Below are 25,003 nucleotides of genomic sequence, written 5' to 3'. Positions count from 1 at the left end.
CAGCACATCCTTGCTGATTTGACAAATGACGTATTTCACTGTATGTTTCATTGTTACATGTGACCAATAAAGCTAATCTTCTATTTAATCATACACAAAATTTCATGCAGCCTTGAAAGGTCTCAGCCTTTTAAGGTGATTAGAGAAATGTATAGGGGAGATGTCAGAGGCAAGTTCTTCGCAGAGAGTTTGGTGGCGTGCCGGGGTGACCTGCAACACTTTAGTCGGGGATTAAGTTCAGGAGCTGCAAAGTAATGTTATAACTCTTTTAAAGCCCTGGTTAGACCACACTTGGAGTATTGTGCCCAATTCTGGTCGCCTCATTATAGGACAGATGTGAAAGCTTCAGAGAGGGTGCAGAGGAGTTTTACAAAGATGATGCCTGGATTGGAAAGCATGTCCTATGAGAATAGGTGGAGTGAGCTAGGGCTTTCCTCTTTGGAGTGAAGGAGGATGAGAGGTGACCGGACAGAGGTGTACAGGATGATAAGGGGCATAGAAGGAGTGGACAGCTGGAGACTTTTTCCCATGGTGGAAATGGCTAATTCATGGAAGCATCATTTCAGGCTGATTGGAGGGAAGTATAGGGGGGGTGGGGTGTAGAGGTAGACTTCTTGCACAGAGAGTGGAGGTTTGTGGAACCCCTGCTGGGGTGGCAGTAGAGGCAGGTACATTAGGGGTACTTAAGAGACTCTTTGATAGCCACATGGATGAAAGAAAAATGGAAGGCCATGCAGAAGGAAGGGCTAGATTGATCTTTGAGTGAATTAAGAGGTTGGAACAACATCAAGGTCTGAAGAGCCTATACTGCAGTATAATGTTCCACGTACAGGCCCTCTGGCACAGTCAGTCTGTACTGACCACATTATCCACCCAGCTAACCCCAATCTCATGTGTTCGGGCCATTTGCCTCTAAGCTCCACCTCTCCCACAAAGATGCTCTTGTACCTGCCACAGCCACTTTCTCCAGCATCTTGGTTCATACTCACACCACTCTCTGGATGAAAAGTTGTCCCTCAGGTCCTTTTTTTTTTAAAATTTCCCCTCTGCCCCTAGTTTTGGACTCCCCTACCCTAGGGAAAGCATCTTGCCATCCTCCTCATCGATGCCGCTCATAACTTCAAGAATTTCTGTAAGGTAGCCTCTCGTTCTCCAACATTTCAAGGAATAAAAGACCTGGTTTGGCCATCCCTTCCCTGTAACTCAGGCCCTCTAGATCTGGCAATATCCTCATAGATCTTTTCTGCAGTCTCTCCTGTTTAGCCACATAGCAGGGTGACCATATGGCCATATGGTACACGGTACTCCAGGTGCAGCCTCACCAATGGCTTTAAGACCAGGAGATATGGGAGCAAAATTAGGCCATTTGGCCCAACGAGACTGTTCTGCCTTTTCATCATGGCTGATCCATTTTTCACTCCAAATGTCCTACCTTCTCCCCATCATGACCTGTACAACTGCAGCATAATGTCCCAAACTAGTTTACTCAATGGCCTGACTGAGGGCCAGCATGCTAAAAGCCCTTTTCACCACCCTGTCCACTTGTTTTTGAAGAACTATGAACTTGTACTTCTTGGTCGCTCTGTTCCGTTACACTCCCTGGTGCCCTTCCATTCACAGTATAAATCCTACAGCGGATTGACTTTCCAAAATTCATCACCTTGCATGCACCTGCATTGAAATCTATTTTCCACTCTTCATTCCACTTCCCTAACTGATCATGATCTCCCTGCAAATCCACAATAACGTTTGACTGTCAACAATCCCTCATAATTTTGTGTCAATTGCAAACTTGCTGATCAAGCCTTGTGTATTTCCGTCTGTTATTTGTATAAATAATGAATAACAAAGGTTCTAACACCACCCCTGAGGCATACTACCAGTCACCTCCCTTGAAATAGCACAAAGGGGGCGGAGATTGTAAAGATTCAACATGACATCTAAAACTTTGACAATCTTGATATGTGGTGGACAGTATATTGACTGGCCACATCACAGCCTGGTATGGAAACTACCAAAGCACTTGAATGGAAAATCCTACGAAAAGTAGTAGATCAGCCTAGTCCATCACAAGTCAAGCCTTCCCCACCATCCAGCATATCTATAAAAACGTTGTCACAGGAAAACAGCATCCAACATCACAGACCCCCAGCACCTAGGTCATGCTCTCTTCTCGCTGCTGTCATCAGGAAGAAGGTACAGGAGGCTCACAACTCACACCACAAGGTTCAGGATCAGTTATCACTCAACCATCAGGCTCCTGAACCGAAGGAGACAACTTCACTTGAAATGTTTCCATAATCTATGAACTCACTTTCAAGGACTATTCTTATCATGTTCTCAATAAGTCTTTCTTTTGGTACTTTCACACTCTGTTGTCTTTTACACTCTGGTTGAAAACCCAAATTTGTGTGGTCTTTCATTGATTCTATTACTATTATTATTCTATTTTGTATTTATTGAGTATGCCTCGAGAAAATGAATCTCAGGGTTGTAGATGGTGATGTATATGTACTTTGATAATAAATTAACTTTGAACGTTACCTCATGGCTTTTGAACTCAGTCCCCTGACTAATGAAGGCCCACACTCCATATGCCTTCTTAACCAACACATCAACTTGCGTGACAACTTTGAGGAATCTATGGGCGTGGACCCCAAGATTTATTTATTCCTCCACCTGCTAAGAATCCTGCCATTACAACCATAAGACAAAGGAGAAGAATTAGGCCATTCAATTAAGCGTCTCCTCTGCTGTTTGGACATGGCTGATTTATTTTCCCTCTCATGCCCATTCTCTTCTAATTGGATCTTCCAAAGTGAATCACTTCACACTTTTTTTGGAATCCATCTGCCACTTTTCAGCACAGCTCTGCATTCTGTGTATGACTTGGTACACATGGTACACTAGTGTACAACACTAGCACAGCTCAGGGCGCCAAGAGTATGGAATTCAATTCAGGTGTCTTCTATAAGCAAGGTTGCATGTTCTCCCTGTGAACCCAGGAGGTTTCCTCCCACAGTCCAAAATCATGCTGGTAAGTTTTTCATTGTAAAATGTTCTGTGATTAGACTGAAGTCAGTGGGTTCGAATGGTGCAGTTCGTTGGGCCAGAAGGGCCTCTCTCTCTCTCCAAATAAAGAAATAATACACCAGCCCATGCACTGGGCACCTGAATCTACACAGACAGGAGCTGGAGACTTAGTTACTGGGCACCATGGTGCATTAAGAAGGACATAAAAAGAGACAGTTGCACAAAGAGTGACTGACAGAGAAGATAAGATAGCGAGGACCCAAGGCTGTGGACAGCTGAGACAAGGACTGGTGGGAGCAAGGGCAAAAATAGGGCCAGTTTCCAGGGCGCCAGCAAGGGCTCACGAACTAATTCCATCAGGAATGCCAGGGGAATGTTGCAACTGAATGAATTAGCAAGTGGTGATCAAAAATAACTGGACCTGCCCATCTGTCAAGAGGCCTGGAATCCAGTTATTGAGATCTTAAAAGAAGAGAGAGGGTAGAATTCCAGGACAGGACCTTGTACTTTTAATGAGCTTTTGGAGTTTGTAGAGACATAGAATCATAAAGCACCACAGAAACTAGCCCTTGGGTCTATCTAATCCATGCTGGCCTGATATTCCGCCTATTTCTACCTAACTGCACTCTCCTCACCTCCTGTACACCACCTTGGCTGAACAGAGGAGCCCTTTCAGTAACGGACTAGGACAACTGTGCTGCTCCGAGTGCTCTGAGGCCATTCTTGCCCTCATCCTTCAGGCTTTATAATGAGTCAACCTACAGCCGAGGAAATGACCTTGTAATCTTAGACTTGTAAATCTTGTACATCTTATTTTTAAGGTAACTTATTTTTATTCTTTCTTCTTTCTTCTCTTCTAATATTTGTACCTGTGCACTTGTAATGCTACTGTGACACCGTAATTTCCTTTGGGATCAATAAAGTATCTGTCTATCTGTATCCCTCTCATCCATGTGCCTTTCCAAACTTCACTTGTATGTTAGGGAAATGAAAAGGTTTAATGCATGAGGAGCATTTGATGGGACTGGGATTGTACTTGCTGGAGCTTGGAAGAATGGGGGGGGGGGATCTCATCGAAACCTATCGAATATTGAAAGGTCTAGATAGAGTGGACATGGAGGTGTATCCTATAGTGGGGGAATCTAGAGGGCACAGCCTAGGAATAGAGGGGTGCCCCTTTAGAACAGAGATGAGGAGGAATTCCTTTAACCAAAGGGTGGTGAATCTGTGGAATTCATTGTCACATGTGGCTGTGGAGGCCAAGTCATTGGGTATATTTAAAGCAGCGGTTGATAGGCTCTTGATTAGTCAGGGCAGCAAAGTTTCTGGATGACCTAGTCCTGCTCTGATATTTTAAGGTCTTGTGGTCTAATTGAACCTGCATCCACTACTTCCGCTGGCAACTTGTTCCACACTCTCACCACCCTTTGAATCGAGAAGTTCCCCCTCAGGTTTCCCTTAAATATTTCACCTATCAACCTTAACTTATGCCCTCTGGTTCTAGTCTGACCCAACCCGAGAGGAAAAATCCTGCAATCATTTACCCAATCTATGCCCCTCATAATTTTGTACATGCCGATAAGATCTCTCCTCTATTCTCCTTTGCTCCAGGAAATGAAGTCCTAATCTAAACTACTTTTCCCTTTTTACTCAGGTTCTGAAGTGGGGTGGGGGCGGGGGTAGGAGTTGTACACAGTTTGGAATTAAGTCCTGATGCAGGGTTTCAACCCAAAAATGTCAACAACACCTTCACCCCTCCCCATAGATGCTGCTCAACTTGTTGAGTTCCTTCAGCAGTCTGTTTGTGGCTCCAGATTCCACTGTCTGTAATTACTAGTATCTCATCGGTATCATAATAAACAGCATCAAAAGCAAGTAATGGAGAGGGAGGGAAAGGGAGAAGGTGGGAGGGAAAGGGAGAAGGTGGGAGGGGAGAGAGGGGTGGACAGGTGTATATACATTCATATGTTTGTCTTTAAAATGAATTACCTTGCAGGAGCTTGTTGGTAAGTAGCAGTGTCCATAACTCGGGTGTTTGTACACTGGTGTTTGGCTCCAGGCTAACTACCAAATAACCTGCTTCTATGACTCCAGGTGCACTGTATGACTGACCCTTAACTGCTGTCCGAATTGACCCAGTGAGTCTTTCAGATCAGCATAATGAGGATCAGAACATAAACAGAATATAGGGTGGCATGAGAGTGTAGCAATTAGTGTAACACTACTAAAACACCAGCGACTCCCATTCCGTTCCACCACTGTCTGAAAGCAGCATGTACATTCTCACAGTGACCATGTGTATTTCCTCTAAGTGTTCCAGGGTCCTCCCACGTCCCAAACCCATTCAGAATCCTGGAGCAGACTCTGTGGGCTGAATGGGCTAATTGTGCTCCCATCTCTGAAGCTGATTGGTCGCATGGGTGTAATTGAGCACTGTGGGCCAGAGGGGAGCGGTTACCTTCCTGCATCTCTAAGTAAAAATATTTTTTTAAAAACCGTACAAAACAGACGGCAGCCCTTCAGTCCACAAAGTCTGCACTTGATGTGATGCTGAATTAGACTAATTCTCTTTAGCCTACTCAAGATCAAAATCCCTCATTCCCAGTGTATTCATGTGTCTATCTAACAGTCAATGCTGTTCTTTCCAGCACTTTCCAGAGTCCCAACATTCTCTATATAAATAATCTTTGCTCACACGCTTCCTTCAAAATTTCCCCCTCACCTGAATTACCGTGTCTTCTGTACCTGACATTTCTACCTCGCGAAGGAGAGTTTGTCTACCCTATCAGTGCCCTACATAATTTACTGAACATTTTGTCAGGCTAGAGGGGGCAGACAGAGACTATCTCGGGTGGTAATGACCTGGACTTTTTCTTCTCTTGCAGATTACAGGAGGAGATTCAACTCAAGGAGGAGGCAGAGCATAACCTGGCTGCTTTCCGACATGTAAGTCCTGCATCTGATCGTGCCCCTGAACCTCATAGCTTTTTTGTTATAGGAACCGTTGCAGAAATGGAGAGGAAGCTGGTTAACTTGGTTGTTGGGTGAATACCATGGCAACCAGAACAGGACAGAAACTGGTGATCCTACGATAATCATTCATCTCCTGACACAAGCCATGACTGAATGGCAGAGCAGACTCATTGGGTCAAATGACCTATTATGCTCTTCTAGCAACTGCTGCTTTGATTGGCTAATGGAAGGGCATGGGATCAGTGGGCATCTTGGAAGAGCAATGCAATGAAGTGCTCCAGGCACCAGCTCGAGGGTGTTCAGTGTTTAGTGGTTGGGTTTGGATAGACTCTTGGAGATCTTTTCCCTCCACCTCTCACCATGAGCCTGTAGTGGTCCAGTGTGAGGAAGCTCTTTCACTTTGCTGGCTGCCTCTCCCACAACCTGTTCCCTGAAAGGTGTCCACACTGTCACTGCTTACTGATTCCCAGGGTACATTTCACTTTGCCTGAAACTTAGACCATAAGTCATGGAAGGCTGTGTCTACTGGACCGAGACTTCCTGCTATAGGAAACATCCTCTCCATGTTCAACCTATCAAAGCCTTTTAAGATTTGATAGATTTCAATGAGATTTCCACTCCACCCCCCCCCCCCAATTCTTCTAAACTCCAGTGAGTACAGGTCTAGAGCCATCAAACACTCCTTGTATGTTAACCTTTTCATTCCTGGATCACTCTCATGAGCCTCCTCTGGACTCTCTCCAATGCCAACACGTCTTTTCTTAGATAAGGCTCTCGGAGCTGCTCAATACTCTAAGTGTGGTTGACCAATGCTTTATGTGCCACAGCATCACATCCTTACTTTTATATTCCTCTCGAAATGAATGCTGACATTGCATTTGCCTTCCTCACCACTGACTCAACCTTTAGGGAATCCTGAACGAGGACTTTCTGGTCCCTCTGCACTTCTGATTTCTGACTGCTCCCTGTTTAGAAAAACTTGATCTTTACTTCGTCTACCAAAGTGCATGACCATATACCTCCCTACTACTCTACTGCGTCTGCCACTTCTTTGCCCATCCTCCTATTCTGTTTAAGTCCTTCCGCAGACTCCGTTTCCTCAATGTCACCTGCCCCTCAACTGATTTCTGTATCTTCCACAAACTTGGCCACAAAGTCAAGTTTGTGGACGAATCTTGTTGGTCTCCCAGCACAGTGAGATGTCCACAAGGGAGGGCTGACAACTGGTACGTTCCAGGCTGCAGGAGTACGTGCTGAATGGTGTTGCAGCCAAAGCTAAAGCTTTATGGGGAAGGACATTAGTGTTGATTTATAACTGATATAATATTATTATTGATTTATTGTCACATCTACCAATATAACAGTGAGAACCTTCATTTTGCATGCCATACCTCAGCACATTCATTGAGGTGGTTCAAAGGGAAAAGCAATGACAGAATGCAGAATATACTTTCACTGTATCCCTATACTTTAAGTATCCCTATGAAGTGGCCATTGAGTGTATGCTCGTTGTCTTCTGCTCCTGCAGCCCATCTGCTTCAAGGTTCGGTGTGTGATGCATTCATAGATGCCCTCCTGCACATCACTGTTGTCAGGAGTGGTTACCTGAGCTGCATTCAGCTTCCTGTCAGCTTGAACCATTCTGCCCATTCTCTTCTGACTGCTCTCACTAACAAGGCATTTTTGTGCAGAGAACTTCTGCTCACTGGATGTTTTATTTTGATTTTTACACCATTCTCAATAAACTCTTGGGACTGTTGTGTGTGAAAATTCCAGGCGATCAGCAGTTTTTGAGATACTCAAACCATCCTGCCTGACACCAGTAATCATTCCACGGTCAAAGCCACTCAGATCACATTTCTTCCCCATTCAGGTGTTTAGTCTGAACCACAAATGAACCCCTTGGCCATGTCTGCGTGCCTTTATGAATTGAGTTGCTGCCACATGATTGGCTGATTCAATATTTGCATTAATGAGCAGGTGTACTGGTGTACCTAATAAAGTTGGCACTGTGTGCATTGTTACAGAGAAAGTCCAATGGTAAATAACAGGGTGCAAAGGTCATGCCAGGTAGTTTGTGAGGTCAGCTTTATCAGACAAGAGGTCTGTTCAAAAGCCTTATACCAGCTTGGGGGGGGGGGGGTGGAAGCTGTCCTTGGCCTGGTGGTACGTGCTTTCAGATTTGTCTATCTTCTGCCCAGGGGGAGAGGGGAGAAGAGATCATGTCCTTCCACCTTCAGACATTGAGAGGCCAAGCCCGTGTAGAAGCCTCTGAAAGCCTACAAGTTTGTATTGTCCGAGGAGGGCACATGAGTAGCAGATGTTTGTGGTACTCTAAAGGTGCTAACACTGCAAGCACACAGAACTGATTGCCCTGTGAGGGTACAGAACAGCACTGAAAGTAAAGAAAGCCATTCATCAAAACAGGCCCTTCAGCCCACAATGCTGTGTGGTGCTAAACAAGCTAATGAATCCTAATTAAACTAATCCCTCTGCCTTCAAAATGTCCATACCCCCCCCCCCCCCATTTCCATGGGCCTACTTGAGAGGCCTGTTGAACACCTCCATCACCGCCACTGGCACTGGATTCCAGGCACCCACCACACTCTCTATAGAAAAAGAAAACTTGTCCCGCACGTATCTCATCTGAACTTTCCCTCTCTCCTGTTAAATGAATGGCCTCTGAAATAAGACATTTCATCTCTGGGATAAAGGTACCTGCTGTCTACCCTATATATCTTTATTAGTGGGGGAGTCTAGGACCAGAGGCCAGGGCCTCTGAATAGAAGGATGTCCCTTTAGAACAGAAATGAGCATGAATTTCTTTAGCTGGGAAGTGGTGAAACTGTCGAATTCATTGCCAGTCAGGCATGGAGGTTAATCAGTGTGAATATTTAAAGAGGAGGTTGATAGGTTTTTGATTATTTATGCCAATTAGTAGTTACAGGGAGAAGGCAGGAGAATGGGGTTGGGAGGGATAATAAGTCAGCCATGATGGCAGAGCAGATTTAATGGGTTGAAAGGCCTAATTCTGCTCCTGTCCCTTATGACCTATGCCTCATATAATTTTATGAGCTTTTCTTGGCCACCAATGCTCCAGAGAAAACCAGACAACTTTGTTCAGACTCTGCTTGTAACACATGCCCTCTAGTTCAGGTGGTATCCTAGTAACAGCACACAAGGACTCTGGAGGAACTCAGCAGATCAAGCAGCATCTATGGAGGGAAACGAACAGTCTGTGTTTCAGGTTGAGGCCCTTCATCTGGACTGAAATCTCCTACACCTCCATGTAAACACAAGAAATTCTGCAGATGCTGGAAATCCAGAACAGCACATGAAAAATGCTGGAGGAACTTGGCAGGTCTGGCGGCTTCTGTGGAGAGGAGTATACCGCCGATGTTTCAGCCGAGATCCTTTGTGTTGCTCCAGACTTCCAGCATCTGCTCTCCAACATCCTGCACCTGTTCCAAAGCCTTTAAACCCTCTTCAAAGCCTCTACATCCTTCCTAAAATGTGGCAACTGGAAGTGAACTCGTTTTCAATTTAGAATATAGAACTTAGAACAGTCCAGGCCTTTTGGCTCAATGTTCTTACCTTTAACCTACTTTAATATCAACCTAACCCTTCTCTCCTACATTGCCCTTAATTTTTCTTTCGTACATGAGTTTCACCCCAGGAATGCATTGCCTGTGTGGTGGTGGAGGTAGATTCCTTTTACGAGACGTTTAAATAGGCACCTGAATGCCAGGAAAGTGGAGGGATCTGGACATTGTGTTGGCAAAAGAGATTAGTTTAATTGACCATTTGATTACTGATCTAATTGATTTGGCACAACATTGTGGGCCAGAGGGCCTGTTCCTGTGCTGTACCTTTCGATGTTGTTCTTTTAACTGTTCCTAATGTACCTGCCTCTACCACCACTCCTGGCAGGGTGATTCATGCACCTACTGCTCTGCCATCTCCCCGATACTCTCCTCCAATCACCATGAAATTATTTCTTGTATGAATTTTAATCAATTTTATGTATTAAATTTCTTAAAATAAAGTCCTTCACTGCTACGGAGATGCTGGTGTGAAATGGGTCAACAGGAAATGAGGCTTGTCCTGCCAATGGCTGAAGCAATGGTCAGACTGCACTTGAGCATTGTGAACAGTTCTGGGCCCCCTATTTAAGAAAGGATGTCTGGTGATGGAGAGGGTCCAGGGGAGGTTCAGGAGAACATTTCCAGGAATGAAAAAGTTAATGTTTGATGGCTCTGGACCTCCACTTGCTGGAGTTTAGAAGAATGAGATGGTGGACGGATCTGATTGAAATTTATTGAATATTGAAAGGATAGAGTGCATGTGGAGAGGATGTTTCCAATAGTGGTGGAGTCTATTACTGGGGGCACACCCTCAGAGCAAAGGACTTCCTTTCAGAACAGAGTTGAGGAGGAATTTCTTTAGCCAGATGATGATGAATCTGTGGAATTCATGGCCACAGACACCTGTGGTGGCCATATCATTGGGTATATTTAAAGCGGAAGTCGATAGATTCTTGATTCGTAAAGGAGTCACAGGTTATGGGAAGAAGGCAAGGGAAGGGGGTTGAGCGAGATAATAAATCAGCTATTATGGAATGACAGAGCAGACTCAATGGGACAAATAGCCCAATTCTGCTCCTATCTTGTGGTGTAATGGCACTGAAATGTGTCCCTGGGTGGCCTTGTTTTCCCAGGGTCAGTATATGGATGCTGGCTATGTTATTTTTGAATGTGCTTAAGACAGCTGGCAGTTGGTGTCAACTTACTGAGCAACAGAGTTAATCAAGGCAGCTGCCTCTCCTTCTCACAGGATGTGGATGCAGCCACACTGGCCCGTTTGGAACTTGAGCGGAAGATCGAGTCCCTCAATGAGGAGATCGCATTCCTCAAAAAGGTGCATGAGGAGGTGAGTCTGAGGCTTTGCTATTTGTCACTCTCTCCCTTCCTGACAACACCCTTGTAAATTTTCTCTGTACTCTTTCAACCCTATTGACATTGTTCAGTGTATGTTTTGAAGTGCGTATTATAAATAAATGAATCATAATCTGAACCCACATCCTCCAACTCCACTGGCAGCTCATTCCATACTTGCACCAGCCTCTGAGTGAAGATTTTCCCCTTAAATATTTCACCTTTCACCCTTCACCCATGACCTACAGTTCTTGACTCAACCTTGAGTTGAGAGTGAGGGAGCTCCAAGAAAAGGGTTGGGGATTTGCTCTCTAACCATCTCTTCCCCCTCCTTCCTCCTTCCTGCAGGAACTGCGGGAACTTCAGGCTCAGCTCCAGGAGCAGCAGGTCCAAGTGGACATCGACATGGCCAAACCAGACCTCACAGCCGCCCTGCGTGATATCCGTGCACAGTACGAGTCCATCTCAGCCAAAAATGTCCAGGAGGCCGAGGAGTGGTACAAGTCCAAGGTTGGTGTGGCGGAAGGTAGCAGGGTGAGAAGGAGGGGTTGGGGTGGGCTCGCTGTGTCATTCGGTGGGGGAGGAGCTCCAATGATGGAATGGGTGGGAGGGTGGTGGTCAGTTTGCCAGTGAGGGGGTGTGGGGTCAAGGTTGCAACTCTCCACCTGTTGTGTTGGATTATTGGTGGATGATGCCAACTGATGGGTTGAATGGTTTCCTTCTGTCTGAATCAATTACTGACAGCCATTACTGTCTGGTTTGGTGCCGCATCCTCTCACAATACTTGAAAACTGCAGTGAACGGTCAGGTCAGCAGAGAAGGTAATTGGCTGCAGTTCAGCGTCACTGCAGGACTTGTGTGTGTCCAGAAGCAGGCAGGGAAATTATTACAGTCACAACTCGCACTGTAAAGTGACTCTCCTAAAAACTCCCTTCTGAAAAGCGCTATAGGTCTCTTAAAACAAAACCTTCACACCATCTTGAGTTTCTTCCCCTGGACACTTAATCTGATCAACCATTCTAGTTGGCCCTCCCCACCCCCCTCTATTACCTCAGTCACAGTACTGTAAATGCTCTAAACCACTTTTTATAATGCTGTTTTCATTGTAAATACTTCCTGGTATTGATGTACTCATGCAAATTTTATTCAACATCAGTCCTTTAACTTTTAACTTTTTTGAGCGTTTTTATTTGTATACAATTCATTCCTTTGTTCTTTATACAATTCCTTAATCTTTATAGTTGTTGATTGCTGTTTTTGTTGCATGTAATGCCCAACAGCACAGCAAACTCCTAATAATAGGCAATCACCGGAGTTGAGTGTGATGGATTATCTATTGGCACTTGCTCGGGGGCTGCAGAGGCCAATGTGGGATCCACGTATTCTGGTGCAAAGTGGGGCAGTGATTACTGGTTGGGTCTTTTGGTTGCTCAGTCTCTCACAGCTGCCACTTGTTCTCTGCAATACAGCAAAGGTCGTTCTCAAGTAGCACAGTTCCCCCAGAACAGATTTCCTCTGGGTGTATCAATTGAATGTCTTCCCAGTTTTTAGATGTAACGTCGAGTTCCATCAGGCCAATTTCTGAAGTTATCTTTGAAACATTTCCTTTGCCTACCAAGGTTTCTCTGACCTTCCTTCAACTGAATGAGAACCCGGTTTAATATCACTGGCACTGTGTTGCGAAACTGGTTGTTTTGCGGGTGCCTGAGGTGACCAGGGAGGGGTAACATCTCTGGTGAAGGGGCTTGTGTCCATTCTGGGGCAGCTCATTCACCTTTGAGCCCCACCAGTACAGCTCCCAGCTCTCGCCTGTGGCCTGTTGGCATGCGACAGCGGCCACACCCCGGTACGTCACTCCAACAGGCGGGCTAAACCAGGCGAGCGCAGCCGGCGGGCCTCATACCCCAGTGAGATGGAGATATGCCTGTCCTAGCGTGTGAAGTCAGCCACGGTGGACTGGGTGAATGAGATAGCTGTGAGATCCAACGGCCAGGAAGGCCGTTCTGCAACACTTCCTGGGGAGTGAAGGGCATGACAAGGCACAGAAGATGTGATGGTCATCCTAGTCACCAAAGAACTCCCCAGTCTGTGGTAACTGCTCGTACAACTGGATGCAAATTTCCAAGGTCAAAACAGCTTTTCCATTTTAACAACCCTCCTGCACCGGTCTCCTGTCATCGGATTCGACGGACAACCATCACATTGCAATACATAATAATAAAAAGCCGTAAACTACAATAAGAAATACATGTATATTGTTACGTACCTCGTAACTGGGTGTCTAACCAGCAGAGAAAGAAGAATCCGTTGGAGTCTGGTGGTACTATTTTCAACAGTGTTTATTAGTAAAAATATACAAAACAATATCAATGCAAATATACAGATAATACACGTTAGCAATACTAAACCTAAAAGTGTGGGTATAATAATAATTAATAATAAACAAGCTCTATCATTGTCTAGGGGATAATGAATTGTCATATGGAAATATAAAGGTCAGTTCATGCAGGTTGAGGTAGTTGTTGGTCGATGTGTTGTAATTGTTGGAGAGAGAGAGAGGGCGATCAAACAGTGACAGCTATTGTCTTGCAAACATTCCTTTACGATCTTGATCCGTCGATGTGTTGTTGTGGCCATTCAGGTATGACCCCTCTGTCCTTTAGCTAGACCGTTCTTCCGTGGTGGACTCGTCACCCAGGCAAGGGTGGACACACACACACAAGCTCCCTCCGGCCCTGCTATAACACTGGGTTAAACTGACCGATCCTTTGTTCAGTCCCCGATGCCCCACACCTTCTCGTGGGTTTCTGATGCTCACTAGTGTGTCTCCTGGTGCGTCACCCCAGACCTCACTTTTATCCCCACTCACGGGGTCTCCGGTGTCAATCAGTTTTGAATGGCTTAACCCATCAAACCGGCCCACTCTGGCTGTCCACTGAGGGATTTCAATGAGCAGGATGGTACCACGTAAACAGCCCTCCCCGCAGCCATAAGTCTTTCGGGAGTCATAACATGGTGGATAAGCCTGAGAGAGAGTTATCAGTAACAGATGTCCTGGCCTGTTTCCTTTTGTCTTAGTAAAAGTTGGCAGCATCGAAACAGTAACAGTTTGTGATTCTCCCGGGGTGGGGACATGGGCAACTCTGCACCCTTCTGCCCATCAGAGTTGTTCATCCTTCGTAACAATATAATTAAATTAAACAAGTAGTGCAAAAAGAGAGCCACAAAAAAGATCCGATTAGAATGTCTTCTCTGGCACAACTGCAGAACTTAGCGAGATCATGAAACTGCGAATAAAGGATCCGTATATGGCAAATATAGTTCCGGTTTAAGATGGCGCTACTGAGGATGAGTGACAACTTACTGGTGGTTTTCAAAGCAAGATATCCAACTAAGTACTTTAAAACTTTTTTCTGTAAATAATTATGGTCAATGTTCATTGCGAACAATAAAGAGGTGAGTAAAAGCTGGTTGAGGGTCACAACGTGCATGGGAGTGAGGCTGAGGCATGTTCAGGATGGTGTCTGAGCTGGAGTGAGCAGATTGGAGTAGTTTTGGAGCCTATCCACCTGAACTGGAAGCAAGGTTTGATTGATCTAAGTGTCCGGCTGATTTGGAAATGTCTGTATGGACCAAAACGTGGTGGCTGGGTCCGGGCCCAAAACATATTGAAGTGAAAGGGCCATATACAGATCCTTTATTCGCAGTTTCATGATCTCGCTAAGTTCTGTAGTTGTGCCAGAGAAGGCATTCTAATCGGATCTTTTCTCTGGCTCTCTTTTTGCACTAGTTTAATTTAATGATATACATATATTTCTTATTCCTAGAGAGAGGAATGGTATGGGCCTAGGTGGATTGAAAAGGCTGCGTGTCGGGATTGGGATGGTTCTGCTTGCTGCTTTGTGATGTTTATTCTGCTCTTTGCTGCACTGACGCTCAGGCTGTGGGCCTGCTCTCATCAGGGGTGATTGATAAGTTTGTGGCTTAAGGTAGAAGGAGATGAGTTATCAACTTCAAACTTTCTGCATAATCACTCAAAGAATTGAACTTCACGTGCATGTAGCAAGAGCTGTATAACTCATCTTCTACCTTAGGCCACAAACTTATCAATCACCCCTGCTGTGGACACTTTCTGGAGGTCCAAGATCCGTATGCTCCACAACTGCTGGACTAAGTGTGTAAATGTAGGTGGGGACTATGTTGAAAAATAAATGTGCTAGGTTTTCTAAAATTGGCTCCTTCTACCTTAGGCCACAAACTTATCAATCATCCCTTGTAAAAGCAAAGGTGTGATGTGTGGCTTTATAAATCACTGGTCAGGCTGCTCTTGGATTATTGTGAGCAGTTTTGGAAGGCCTAGCTAGTGGATGTGGGAAGGATGTTTCCTGTAGTGTGAAAGCCTAGGACCAGAGGGCATAGCCTTAGAAAAGAAGGATGGCTCTTTAGAACAGATATAAGGGGGAGATTATTTAGTCTGAGGCTGAAGTTACTGGGTATATTTAAAGTGGAGGTTAATAGATTCTTGATTAGTATGAGTGTCAGATGTTACGAAGAGGAGGCAGGAGAATGGGGTTGAGAGGGATGATGGGCCATGATGGAATGATAGAGCAGACATGTTGGGCTGAATGGCCGGACTCTCCTCCTTGGTCTTGTGGTCTAAATGCTTTTGTCTGTGTGCCATCCAGACACATCATTCCATATACATCCACCAAGAGTAACAAGAAACATAGAATGCAGAATATAGTGCTACAGTCAGAAAACGAGCAATGCAGGTTTTTAAAAAATTAATTTATTTGTCACATGGTCAAAGTAGAAATATATGACCATATACAACCCTGACATTCACTTATTGTGCTCATACCAAGTAAATCCACAGAAGCAATGAAAGACCACACCCAAAAGGATGGACAAACAACCCATGGGCAAAAGACAATGAGCTGTGCAAATACAAATGAAAAAAGGAGATTATAATTATCGAGAACATGAGATGAAGAGTTGCTGAAAGTGAGCCCATAGATTGTGGGAACAGTGCTGTGATGGGGCGAGTGAAGCTGAGTGAAGTTATCCCAGTTGCTTCAAGAGTCTGATGGTTGAGGGGAATAACTGTCCCTGAACCTGCTGGTGAGAGTCCTGAGGTTTCCACACCTTCTTCCTGATGGCAGCCTGGCCTGGGTAAGGGGGTCCATCGGTGTATGTACATCAAAATAAGCTTCCGATCATGGCTGGATTCAATACAGTGTCAGAGTGTGGGTGGTGATAGGAGGGTGCTACTTCCATAAGGAGGGGCTGCTGTATGATGGGAGAAGAGGGTCAGAGTTTGAGGCGGACCACCATGATTCACTGCCTGCCCTCCCTCGTCTCTGGTCGCAGGTAGCAGATCTGAATCAGAGTGCGGCCAAGAACAATGATGCCTTGCGCCAGGCAAAGCAGGAGGCGATGGAGTTCCGTCACCAGATCCAGACCTACACCTGTGAGATCGACTCCCTCAAGGGATCCGTGAGTATCTGCTGGTTTCTCCCTCCCGTCACCGAGTGCTCTACCACAAACCCATGCACCTCCACACCACACTTCACCAGCTGGTGAGAGATCCGAGCTGCGACACTGAGTAAAGTCGGCATTTCAGAGAAACGGTGGCAACCTGTAGGCACATAGGGACATCCCACACTTGCTCGCTTACTTAACCCCATCACCCCTACTGGGGCATGGACCACCAACAGCAACTGGACAGAGCCCTCTGTCCTGGGCCAGACTTTCAGGTCATCCCCAGATGCAGCCCTTTCTCCTAGATCCTTCCTCTCCCAAGAATGTCTTTGGAGCTTCTGTTGCTCTGTCCTGCCCTTTTTTTCACTATCTAAACTTTTCACTACCTTAGAATTTCACAATTCAAAGGCCACAAGATGAAGGTTGAAGCAGTCTGTGGCACCACTCAGTTTCTGGGAAGTAATTACCTGGTAACTGATCCTGAGGAAGGGTCTTGGCCTAAAACGTTGCCTCTTTATTCCTCCCTGTAGACGCTCCCTGACCTGCTGGCTTCCTCCAGCATCTTGTGTGTGTGTTACTCTGGATTTCCGGCAACTGTAGAACCTCTTATGTTTATAGTTACTTGGCAAACTCTCTGCAAATAGATGAGTTATTTTTAATTCATTCACAGTTCCAAGCCAAGTGTCACTCAATCATCTTGAGCCACGGAGAGATACAGCATGGGAATGAACCTTTGGCCTACAGCCTCATTACTGACCATTGCCACCTATTTACGCTGGTCCAACATACAGCACAGAAACGGGTCCTTCTGTCCATCTAGTCCATGCCAAGCTATTACTCTGTCCCACCTATCTGACCTGGACCATAACCCTCTATACTGCTCCCATCCATGTACTTACCAACTGTTTATTCCTCTCCATAGATGCAGCCTGTCCTGCTGAGTTCCTCCAGCATTGAGTGTGTGCCCGTGTGTGTGTGTGTGTTGGTCTGGATTCCCAGCATCTGCAGAATGTCTTTGTGTTTCTGATTTTGATTTTGATTCTCCTGCTAGTTCTGTTTCTGATTCCGACCTCTTCCCTGCAGAACGAATCGCTGATGCGCCAGTTGAGGGAGATGGAGGACAGGTTTGCTAATGAGGCAGCAGGCTACACAGACACGATCGCGCGGCTGGAGGAGGAGATCCGTCATCTGAAGGACGAGATGGCCAGGCATCTTCGAGAGTACCAGGACCTCCTCAATGTCAAGATGGCGCTGGATGTGGAGATTGCTACCTACAGGAAGCTGCTGGAGGGAGAAGAGAGCAGGTGGGTCCATGGTGTTGGCATTCCTGTCCCTCCGTAGTGTGACCCTCCCTCATACTGTCCCTTTTTGTTTACAAATATATAAAACTTTATTCAAATATGAATCTCATACAAATATTATGGGTTACAATACAGTTAAGGAATTCAAATTAAAATTGAGTTATTGCCATCTATAACAAACTCATTTCTCTGGGAGGCCCACTGTTCAAGGATATACCCCATCCTCGCATGCTCCCTCTCTAAGGATACCCTAGCACAATTGTAGCCCCTGAAGGGGGGCAGGCAGTTGGTTTGGGCAGTGCCCTTGACAGCCCGCTGTCTCGACCCATGAACGGCCATCTTGGCCAGGCCCAGCAGCAAGCCTACCAGGACATTCAGTACCACCCCTTGCACAGTGTGACGCTCCCTCAGTACTGCCCCTCCCATATTGTGATCTCCTCCTCCCCTGCCCGTCCCATATTGTGACCACCTCCTCCCCCTGCCCCTCCAGTACTGTTATGTTCTGTTAATCAAAAACTTAAAACTAATTGAAAGAAAAACATGAAGCCGGGGGTAACTCAGTTTTTACTTTAGTGAGGTGCACACTTATGACTTGGTGACGTAATGACGTATGCCATTCTCGTATTTTTACGTGTAACCTGTAATGAGTTATGTAAACAAAGAATGCTTGGTCAAACAATATGTTTACAATATTACTGAAATATTAAATGCACAAGTCCAGCCCTTCCCTCAGTTCAGTTCCTCTGACAGTGTGTCAGTTCCCTGGCCTGGTAGTCTTTGTGATCTCTTGTTATTGGATTTTATTTTAGGATCGTGATGCCTATCCAGTCGTTTTCAAGTCTGAGTTTCAGAGGTATGTTAATCTCCCGGTCCTAACGGTATGAGCTTCATTCCTATGGCTGTTACTGTCAACAAGTCAGGGATGTGGCAGTAAACCTGAGATTCATTCCGTTCCAGAGACCAGTCCTGAGCAGCCTCGCCATGCGGAGCTCCACACCAAAAAGACAGTGACCATCAAGACTTACGAGACCAGAGACGGAGAGGTGAGCATCATGGTGTGTTTGGAGGGAGAGAGAAAAAGAAGAGCAGGACGGGGAAGAAAAGAGAGAAAGTGAGAGAGGGATGGAGGGAGAAAGTGAGGGAAATGGGGAGAGGGAATAGAGAAAATAAGCAATAGAGGAAGGAAAGAGGAAGCAAGTGAGAGAAAGGGAGGGGGAGAGAAAGATGGAAAGTGTGAGAGGGAAAGAAGTGAGAGGCAGAAGAAAGAAGCAGAGAGGAAGACAAAACAGTCAAAAATACAGATTTTTTTTTAAAAGAGCTTGAAATTGTATGACCCTCTTGTTACTACAGGGAGTCCTAGATGTTTTGGACCATGTGGATAAAATTGAGTTACCTTCTATGGAGTGTCTGAAGCTGAGGGGAGACCTGATAAGAGGATTAGAAAATCATGAGAGGCATAGATAGACTAGAGAGCTGGTACCTATGATCCCACGGTCAAAATGTCAAATATTAGGGGATGTGCATTTAAGGTAAGGGAGGGAGCAGCTGAAAAGGAGATATGAAGGGAAAGAATGTTTAAACACAGTGGGTGGGTGTGTGGCATTTGCTGACAGTAGTGCTGGAGGGTAATCCAATGGAGGAGTTTAATATTCTTGGATAGGCACATGAATATGTAGAGAATGAAGGGATATGGACAGAAGAGACTAGATTATATTAAATTAGTTTTATTTGTCACATGTACAACTCTCTCCACCCCTCCCCACTCCACCCTGTTCCAACCACTAATGTGTTGTTCTCTCCCTTTCTCACCCCACCAGCTGATCAGTGAGTCGTCACAGCAGCAACAGGAGCTGTCTTAAACCCCAGAGCGAGAGATGTACCAGATGTGTCACCTGACCTTGGATTCCCTGCCACACCTTCCCACACCCCTACCTCATCCCACCACCAGCCATCTACCAGGTTAACAGCAACAACACACACACACGCGAGCACAGGACGGGACAGCGACAACATGCCTTAGAACCCAGCCGAAGGGAGCTGTCGGCCAACGTTAGTGGAGAGTCACACGTTGTGTGGCTTCGAAGACCAAGGGAAAGAGACGGTCCGATTTCACAACACCTGTCTAAGAGCAGAGGTATAGAGGACTTGACCATCTCAGCAATGAGAGACTCTTTCAGGAAGGCCTTGTCTGCCCCCAGGTCTGCCCGAACTCGAGGTTCCGGATTTTTACATTTATCCACCTGTCTGCCTTAAACGCCCTCAGTGATGGAGGCTCCACCGCACCCAATCAAGCAGCCCCTCCCATGTCGATAACGTATCAAGAATTGGACGAGAGTGTGCAGGGGTATGGGACAGTGTGAGGATTGGTGGGGAAACACCCAACAGCATCTGATGGACCCCCATTTCTTCCTCAGCACAGAAGCCATTCCTGGATTTCCCAAGGGGAAATCGGGATGGACCAGAGGAAGACTCCGATCATCCTGCCATAAGACCATAAAATATAGAAGCCAAATTAGGCCAATCATCTGCTCTGACATTCCATCATGGGTGACTTATTACCCCTCTCAACCCCATTTGCCTGCCTTCTCCCTGTAACCTTTGACACTATTACTAATAAGAGTCTGTCAGCCTCTGCTTTAAATATGCCCATTGACATGGCTTCCACAGCATTCTGCAGCAATTAGATTCACCACCCTTTGCCTAAAGAAGCCATCATTGATTCCCATTCCACTGCTATCGGCATTGGAATTGATTTATTATTACATGTACTGAGGTAGAGTTAAAGGCTAGTCTCAAATATTGTTCATACGCATCACTTCATATTCTATCTAGGTAGCCTCCAAACTGCAAATTGATTTCTCCAACTTCTGGCAATCTCTACCCCTCCCTCCTTCTCTCTTTTTCCATCACACATTCTGGTCCCCTTCTCACCCCTCTCTTTTTACCTGCCCATCACATCTCCTTCTCCTCTTTACTCCGTGGTCCAAGGTGCTCTGATATCAGATTCCTCCTTCAGCTCTGTACCTCTATCACCCTATCCCCTCCCAGCTTCTCACTTTGTCACTCCTCCCCCACCTATCCATCTTCCTTCCTCACTTGGTCTCACCTACCACCTGCCAGCTTGTAATCCTCCCCCTAACTCCTACTTTCTTATTCTGCCTCAAGATTTCCAGCACCTGCAGAATATCTTGTGTTCCTATTCTGCCTTCAGCCATATTTTTTCCAGTCCTGATGAAACGTCTCGGCCCGAAACACCAACTGTTTTCAGCACCGCTCTCTCTCTACTAAAAAAACGAGACTGTATCCTATCCCTCCCCCCACCCCCCCACCCACCATCAATGTACTCATCCAAACTTCTCCTAAATGCTGCAGTTGAACCTGCATCTGCTTTTAGCCGGCAGCTTGCTCCACTCTTGCACCACCTGAGTGAAGAAGGTTCCCTTTAACTCTTTCAGTCATCGGCCCGCGTCTGGCTCCCTCAGGGGAATAGCTGAAGCAGGGTGGGCTTTAAGGGGATGGAGAAACAAGGGAATGCCGGGGTTCGAGGCTCTGTCAGCCGGAGATGCAGCCACCAAAGGACAGTGACCGAACCCGGGGAAGAGCCAAAGGCCAGGACTCGATGGGAGTAAAGATCGCGAAGGGAGATAGTGGAAGAGTTGTAGAAATCAGCCTGTCCAGGGTAGAGGTACATTATACATTGTCACATGTACATGGAAACCTACAGTGAAATGCGGTGTTTTGCTTCAATGGCCAACACAGTCTGAAGATGTTCTAGTGTCGCCAAGCTACCAGCACCAACATAGCATGCCCAACCTCACTAACCCTAACTTGTACCTCAGTGGAATGTGGGAGGAAACTCGCGCAGATTTGGGGAAAACGCACAAACTCTTTAAAGATCAACTGAATTGAACCCTGAACTCTGACACTGTAAAGCATCTAGGCTGCTATGCTGCCCTGGATTGGAGGAGAGTAGGAACTGTGAAGGGTTGTAGGGGCAAGAGGAGGCTACAGAGGAAGGGAGGGGCATGGACAGCAAAGGAGGGCGAGACCAAGGATCGGTGCGGGTCAGGAGTAGGGGGTGGGCGAACAGGACTTGATGTGGGCTGGGACACTGGGGGTTTGGGGGAGGTGAGTGCTGGTCTATTCCCCCCCCCCCGAGGTCTACTCCTGCAGTACCATCAACACCAACCTGCCAATAGACAAGCCAACTAATCAAAATACCTTGATCAAGAAACCCCCTCCCCCCTGACCCCAGACCAAGCACCAACCATGAACTGAGTTGGTGGGTTACTGGTTCCATTTGTCTTGAGTCACCTCTGCACACCCACACCTATTACCCTTCACCAGGCCTGGAGAAGGGTCATTTTCCATCATTTATTAGAACATAGAACAATACAGGCCGTTCAGCCCACAGTGTTGTGCTGACCATTAAACCTATTCTAAGATCAATCTAACACATAATCAGTATTTTTCTATCATCCCATGTGTGTATCTCGGAGTCTTTTAAATGCCTCAGATGTATTTGCCTCAACCACCACACCTGGCAGGGTGTTCCACATACCTACCACTCTGTGTTTAAAAACCCCTAACATCACCCCTCCTATGCTTTTCTCCAAACACATTAAAAGTAAGCCCCCTCCTATCTGCTGTTTCTGCCCTGGGTAAAAGTTGCCACTCTATCCATGCCTCTTATTATCTTGTGCGCCCTTGTCAAGCCACCTCTCACCCTCCTTCACCCCAAAGGGAAATGTCTAACCTCACTTGACTCGCCCTCATAAGACATGCTCTCTAATCCAGGCAGCAACTTGGTAAATCCCTTCTGTACTACCTCCATTCAGGGTGTGATGGTACACCAGCCAACTATATCATTGCACCAAAATTCAAGGAGTTAAAAGTATCTGAATAAAATTTCTTGGAAAATTACATTTTCTTACCATTTATAGGCAGTGGTTTCAGGGTAGAGCAGGTGTATAAAAACTTTGTATAGTTATTTTAGTAGAAAAGGTGAGCATTTAATGCAGAAGTCTTTTCCAGCCCATCAAGTCTGTTTGAAAGAGATGGCCTCTTTGTCTGCTCTAAGATCTTTCTTCTCATCTATGAAAGTTTGGTCTCTTAACAAGGTCCTGTTGAAGTTCCTCTTGGATTTTTATTTTATTTAGAGACACAGCACATTATCAGGCCCTTCTATCCAAACATGCCACCCAATTACACACATGGCCAATTGATCTACTAACCTGCCTGTCTTTGGGATGTGGGAGGAAACCTACATGGTCCGGGGGCAGTGACAGGAATTGAACCTGGGTCACGACGCTGTAATAATGTTATGCTAATCTTGGTGCCATCCCAATTTGGCTCCTTGAAATGGAGTTTCACTGGATGGATTTTTGTTGCGTCGTATTTTAACTCAGTGGTCTCTCTGTCCTGGTGACCCTTCTGTCTGTTCCAGGACGAGAGAGATGGGGTCTATACTCTGACTTCAGATGAACATATTGTGATCCCATTGAAATGAATTCTGACAGAGCCTGAGGGGTTAGAGGTGGAGCTAATGACCTGGTCGTCAACAGTAACGGGCCACTGACTCAAAATTCAGACAGAAATGGATGGAGTTTCTTCATCTGGAGTACAGTGAGTCTTTTGTATACTTAGTGCAGAAGAATGGTGGAGCCTCAATCACAGATGTCAAAAAAAATGTTTGGATGTTGTGGGATTTAGGAGATGCGGAAAGAGACACAGGTGAAAGGGCAGTCATTTTATTGAATGATTGTCCCTTGCAAGAGACAAAGTGGCCTCCTTTTCTTTCTTCTTCTATGCTGTTACTGTATATTCTTCCAGGCTGCGATGCCGCAGTGGGTAAAATCGGGTTCCCGTCACTCACCTGGTCCTGTGGCAGCCTCTCGGCCCTGGTGACCCTCCTGTCTCTGACAACCATTTCTCTTTTGTAGATGTGAACACTTGTATTAAACCTCCACTTCCACCTGCTGCCTCTGCTTTTTCCTGTATGTCTGTGTATACTGTTAACACATTGGTGGTAGAGCATGAGGGTATAGGTTTATTATTCCATACGTACTGAACTATAGTGATAAACCTGGTTTTGCAAGTTATCCATACAGTTCATTATACTGATGTGATTAGCTTTTTTTCATAAGTTCATCGAAGCGTACAGTAAAATGCGTCATTTGCAGCAATGATGTGCTGGGAACAGCCTACCACCGTGGCCTTGCTTCTGGCACCAATGTAGCACGCCCACATCCCTAACCCTGACCCCTATGTGTCTGGAACGTGGGACAACACAGTCACAAGGAAAATGTCCAAACTGCTTCCAGGCTGTGGTGGGAATTGAACCCCTGCTCTTGCAGCTGGTGCTGTAAAGCCTTGGGATGACCGGTGGTGGAAAGGAAAAGCTGTAACGGGATGCTGAATAAAGTGTCACAGTTGCAGAGAAAGTGCAGAGCAGGGAGACGATAAGATACAAGGTCAGGATGCTGTAGATTGAGATTGGTAAATTAGTTTATTATTTTCACACAGTATGTATCCAGATACAGTCAATAACTTGTATTCTGTTCATACAGATCAAATCTTTACATGATGCATCGAATCAGAATAAAGCAAACTAACAATAATGCAGAATAAAGTATAAAAGTTATTGAAGAAGTGCAAGGTCTTAACAAGGTAGACTGTGAAGTTAAGAGTCCATCTTATCACTCAATGGTCTTATAACAGCAGGGTAGAAGCTGTCCTTGAGCCTGGCGGTACATCTTTTCAAGCTCTTGTATCATCTTCCCAATGAGGGAATGTCCAGGCTGGGTGGAGTCCACTCAAATCGAGTTTATTGTCAAGTACGGTGAGGTACAGGTTAAATGAAAAACTTGCAGCAGCATCACAGGCAATACACATAGAATATAAATTATACCACTCGGTTTAAAAAAAAAGAGAAAAAGGCTGTGCAGAACAAGATTCTGACAAATTTCTACAGGTGCAACATGGAGAGCACTTTGACTGGTTACGTCACCGTCTCATAAGGAGGCTCCAATGCACAGGCTCGGATAAAGCTGCAGAGAGTTGTAAACTCAGCCAGCTCCATCACAGGCACTAGCCATCTTCCAAAAGGCAGTATCCATCATTAAGGACCCCCATCACCCAGTACGTGCCCTCTTATTACAACCATGAGGGAGGAGGTTTAGGAGCCTGAAGACACACACACATCATTTTAGGAACAGCTTCTTCATACTTCTGAAAGTCCATGAACTATTTTCCTAACGAAGGGTCTCAGCCCGAAATGTC

At 45.8% G+C, this 25,003-nt stretch overlaps 1 protein-coding gene across 1 annotated transcript in view; it reads left to right on the top strand.

Moving 5' to 3' along the window:
• LOC132392959 (desmin-like) overlaps positions 1-23,696 on the top strand; it is a 29,881-nt gene extending 6,185 nt beyond the window's left edge. The window contains exons 2-9 of the mRNA XM_059967591.1: positions 5,919-5,979; positions 10,840-10,935; positions 11,289-11,450; positions 16,311-16,436; positions 17,505-17,725; positions 18,532-18,575; positions 18,680-18,765; positions 19,540-23,696. Coding sequence (XP_059823574.1) covers positions 5,919-5,979; positions 10,840-10,935; positions 11,289-11,450; positions 16,311-16,436; positions 17,505-17,725; positions 18,532-18,575; positions 18,680-18,765; positions 19,540-19,581 — 838 coding nt within the window. The 3' untranslated portion in view covers positions 19,582-23,696. The remainder of the gene's footprint in view (positions 1-5,918; positions 5,980-10,839; positions 10,936-11,288; positions 11,451-16,310; positions 16,437-17,504; positions 17,726-18,531; positions 18,576-18,679; positions 18,766-19,539) is intronic.
• Positions 23,697-25,003: the final 1,307 nt, after the last annotated feature.

Source organism: Hypanus sabinus, chromosome 4, assembly GCF_030144855.1.
Source record: "Hypanus sabinus isolate sHypSab1 chromosome 4, sHypSab1.hap1, whole genome shotgun sequence".
Taxonomy (NCBI): domain Eukaryota; kingdom Metazoa; phylum Chordata; class Chondrichthyes; order Myliobatiformes; family Dasyatidae; genus Hypanus; species Hypanus sabinus.
Note: the sequence above shows the minus strand (reverse complement) of the source record. Positions and strands in the feature narration are given on the sequence as shown.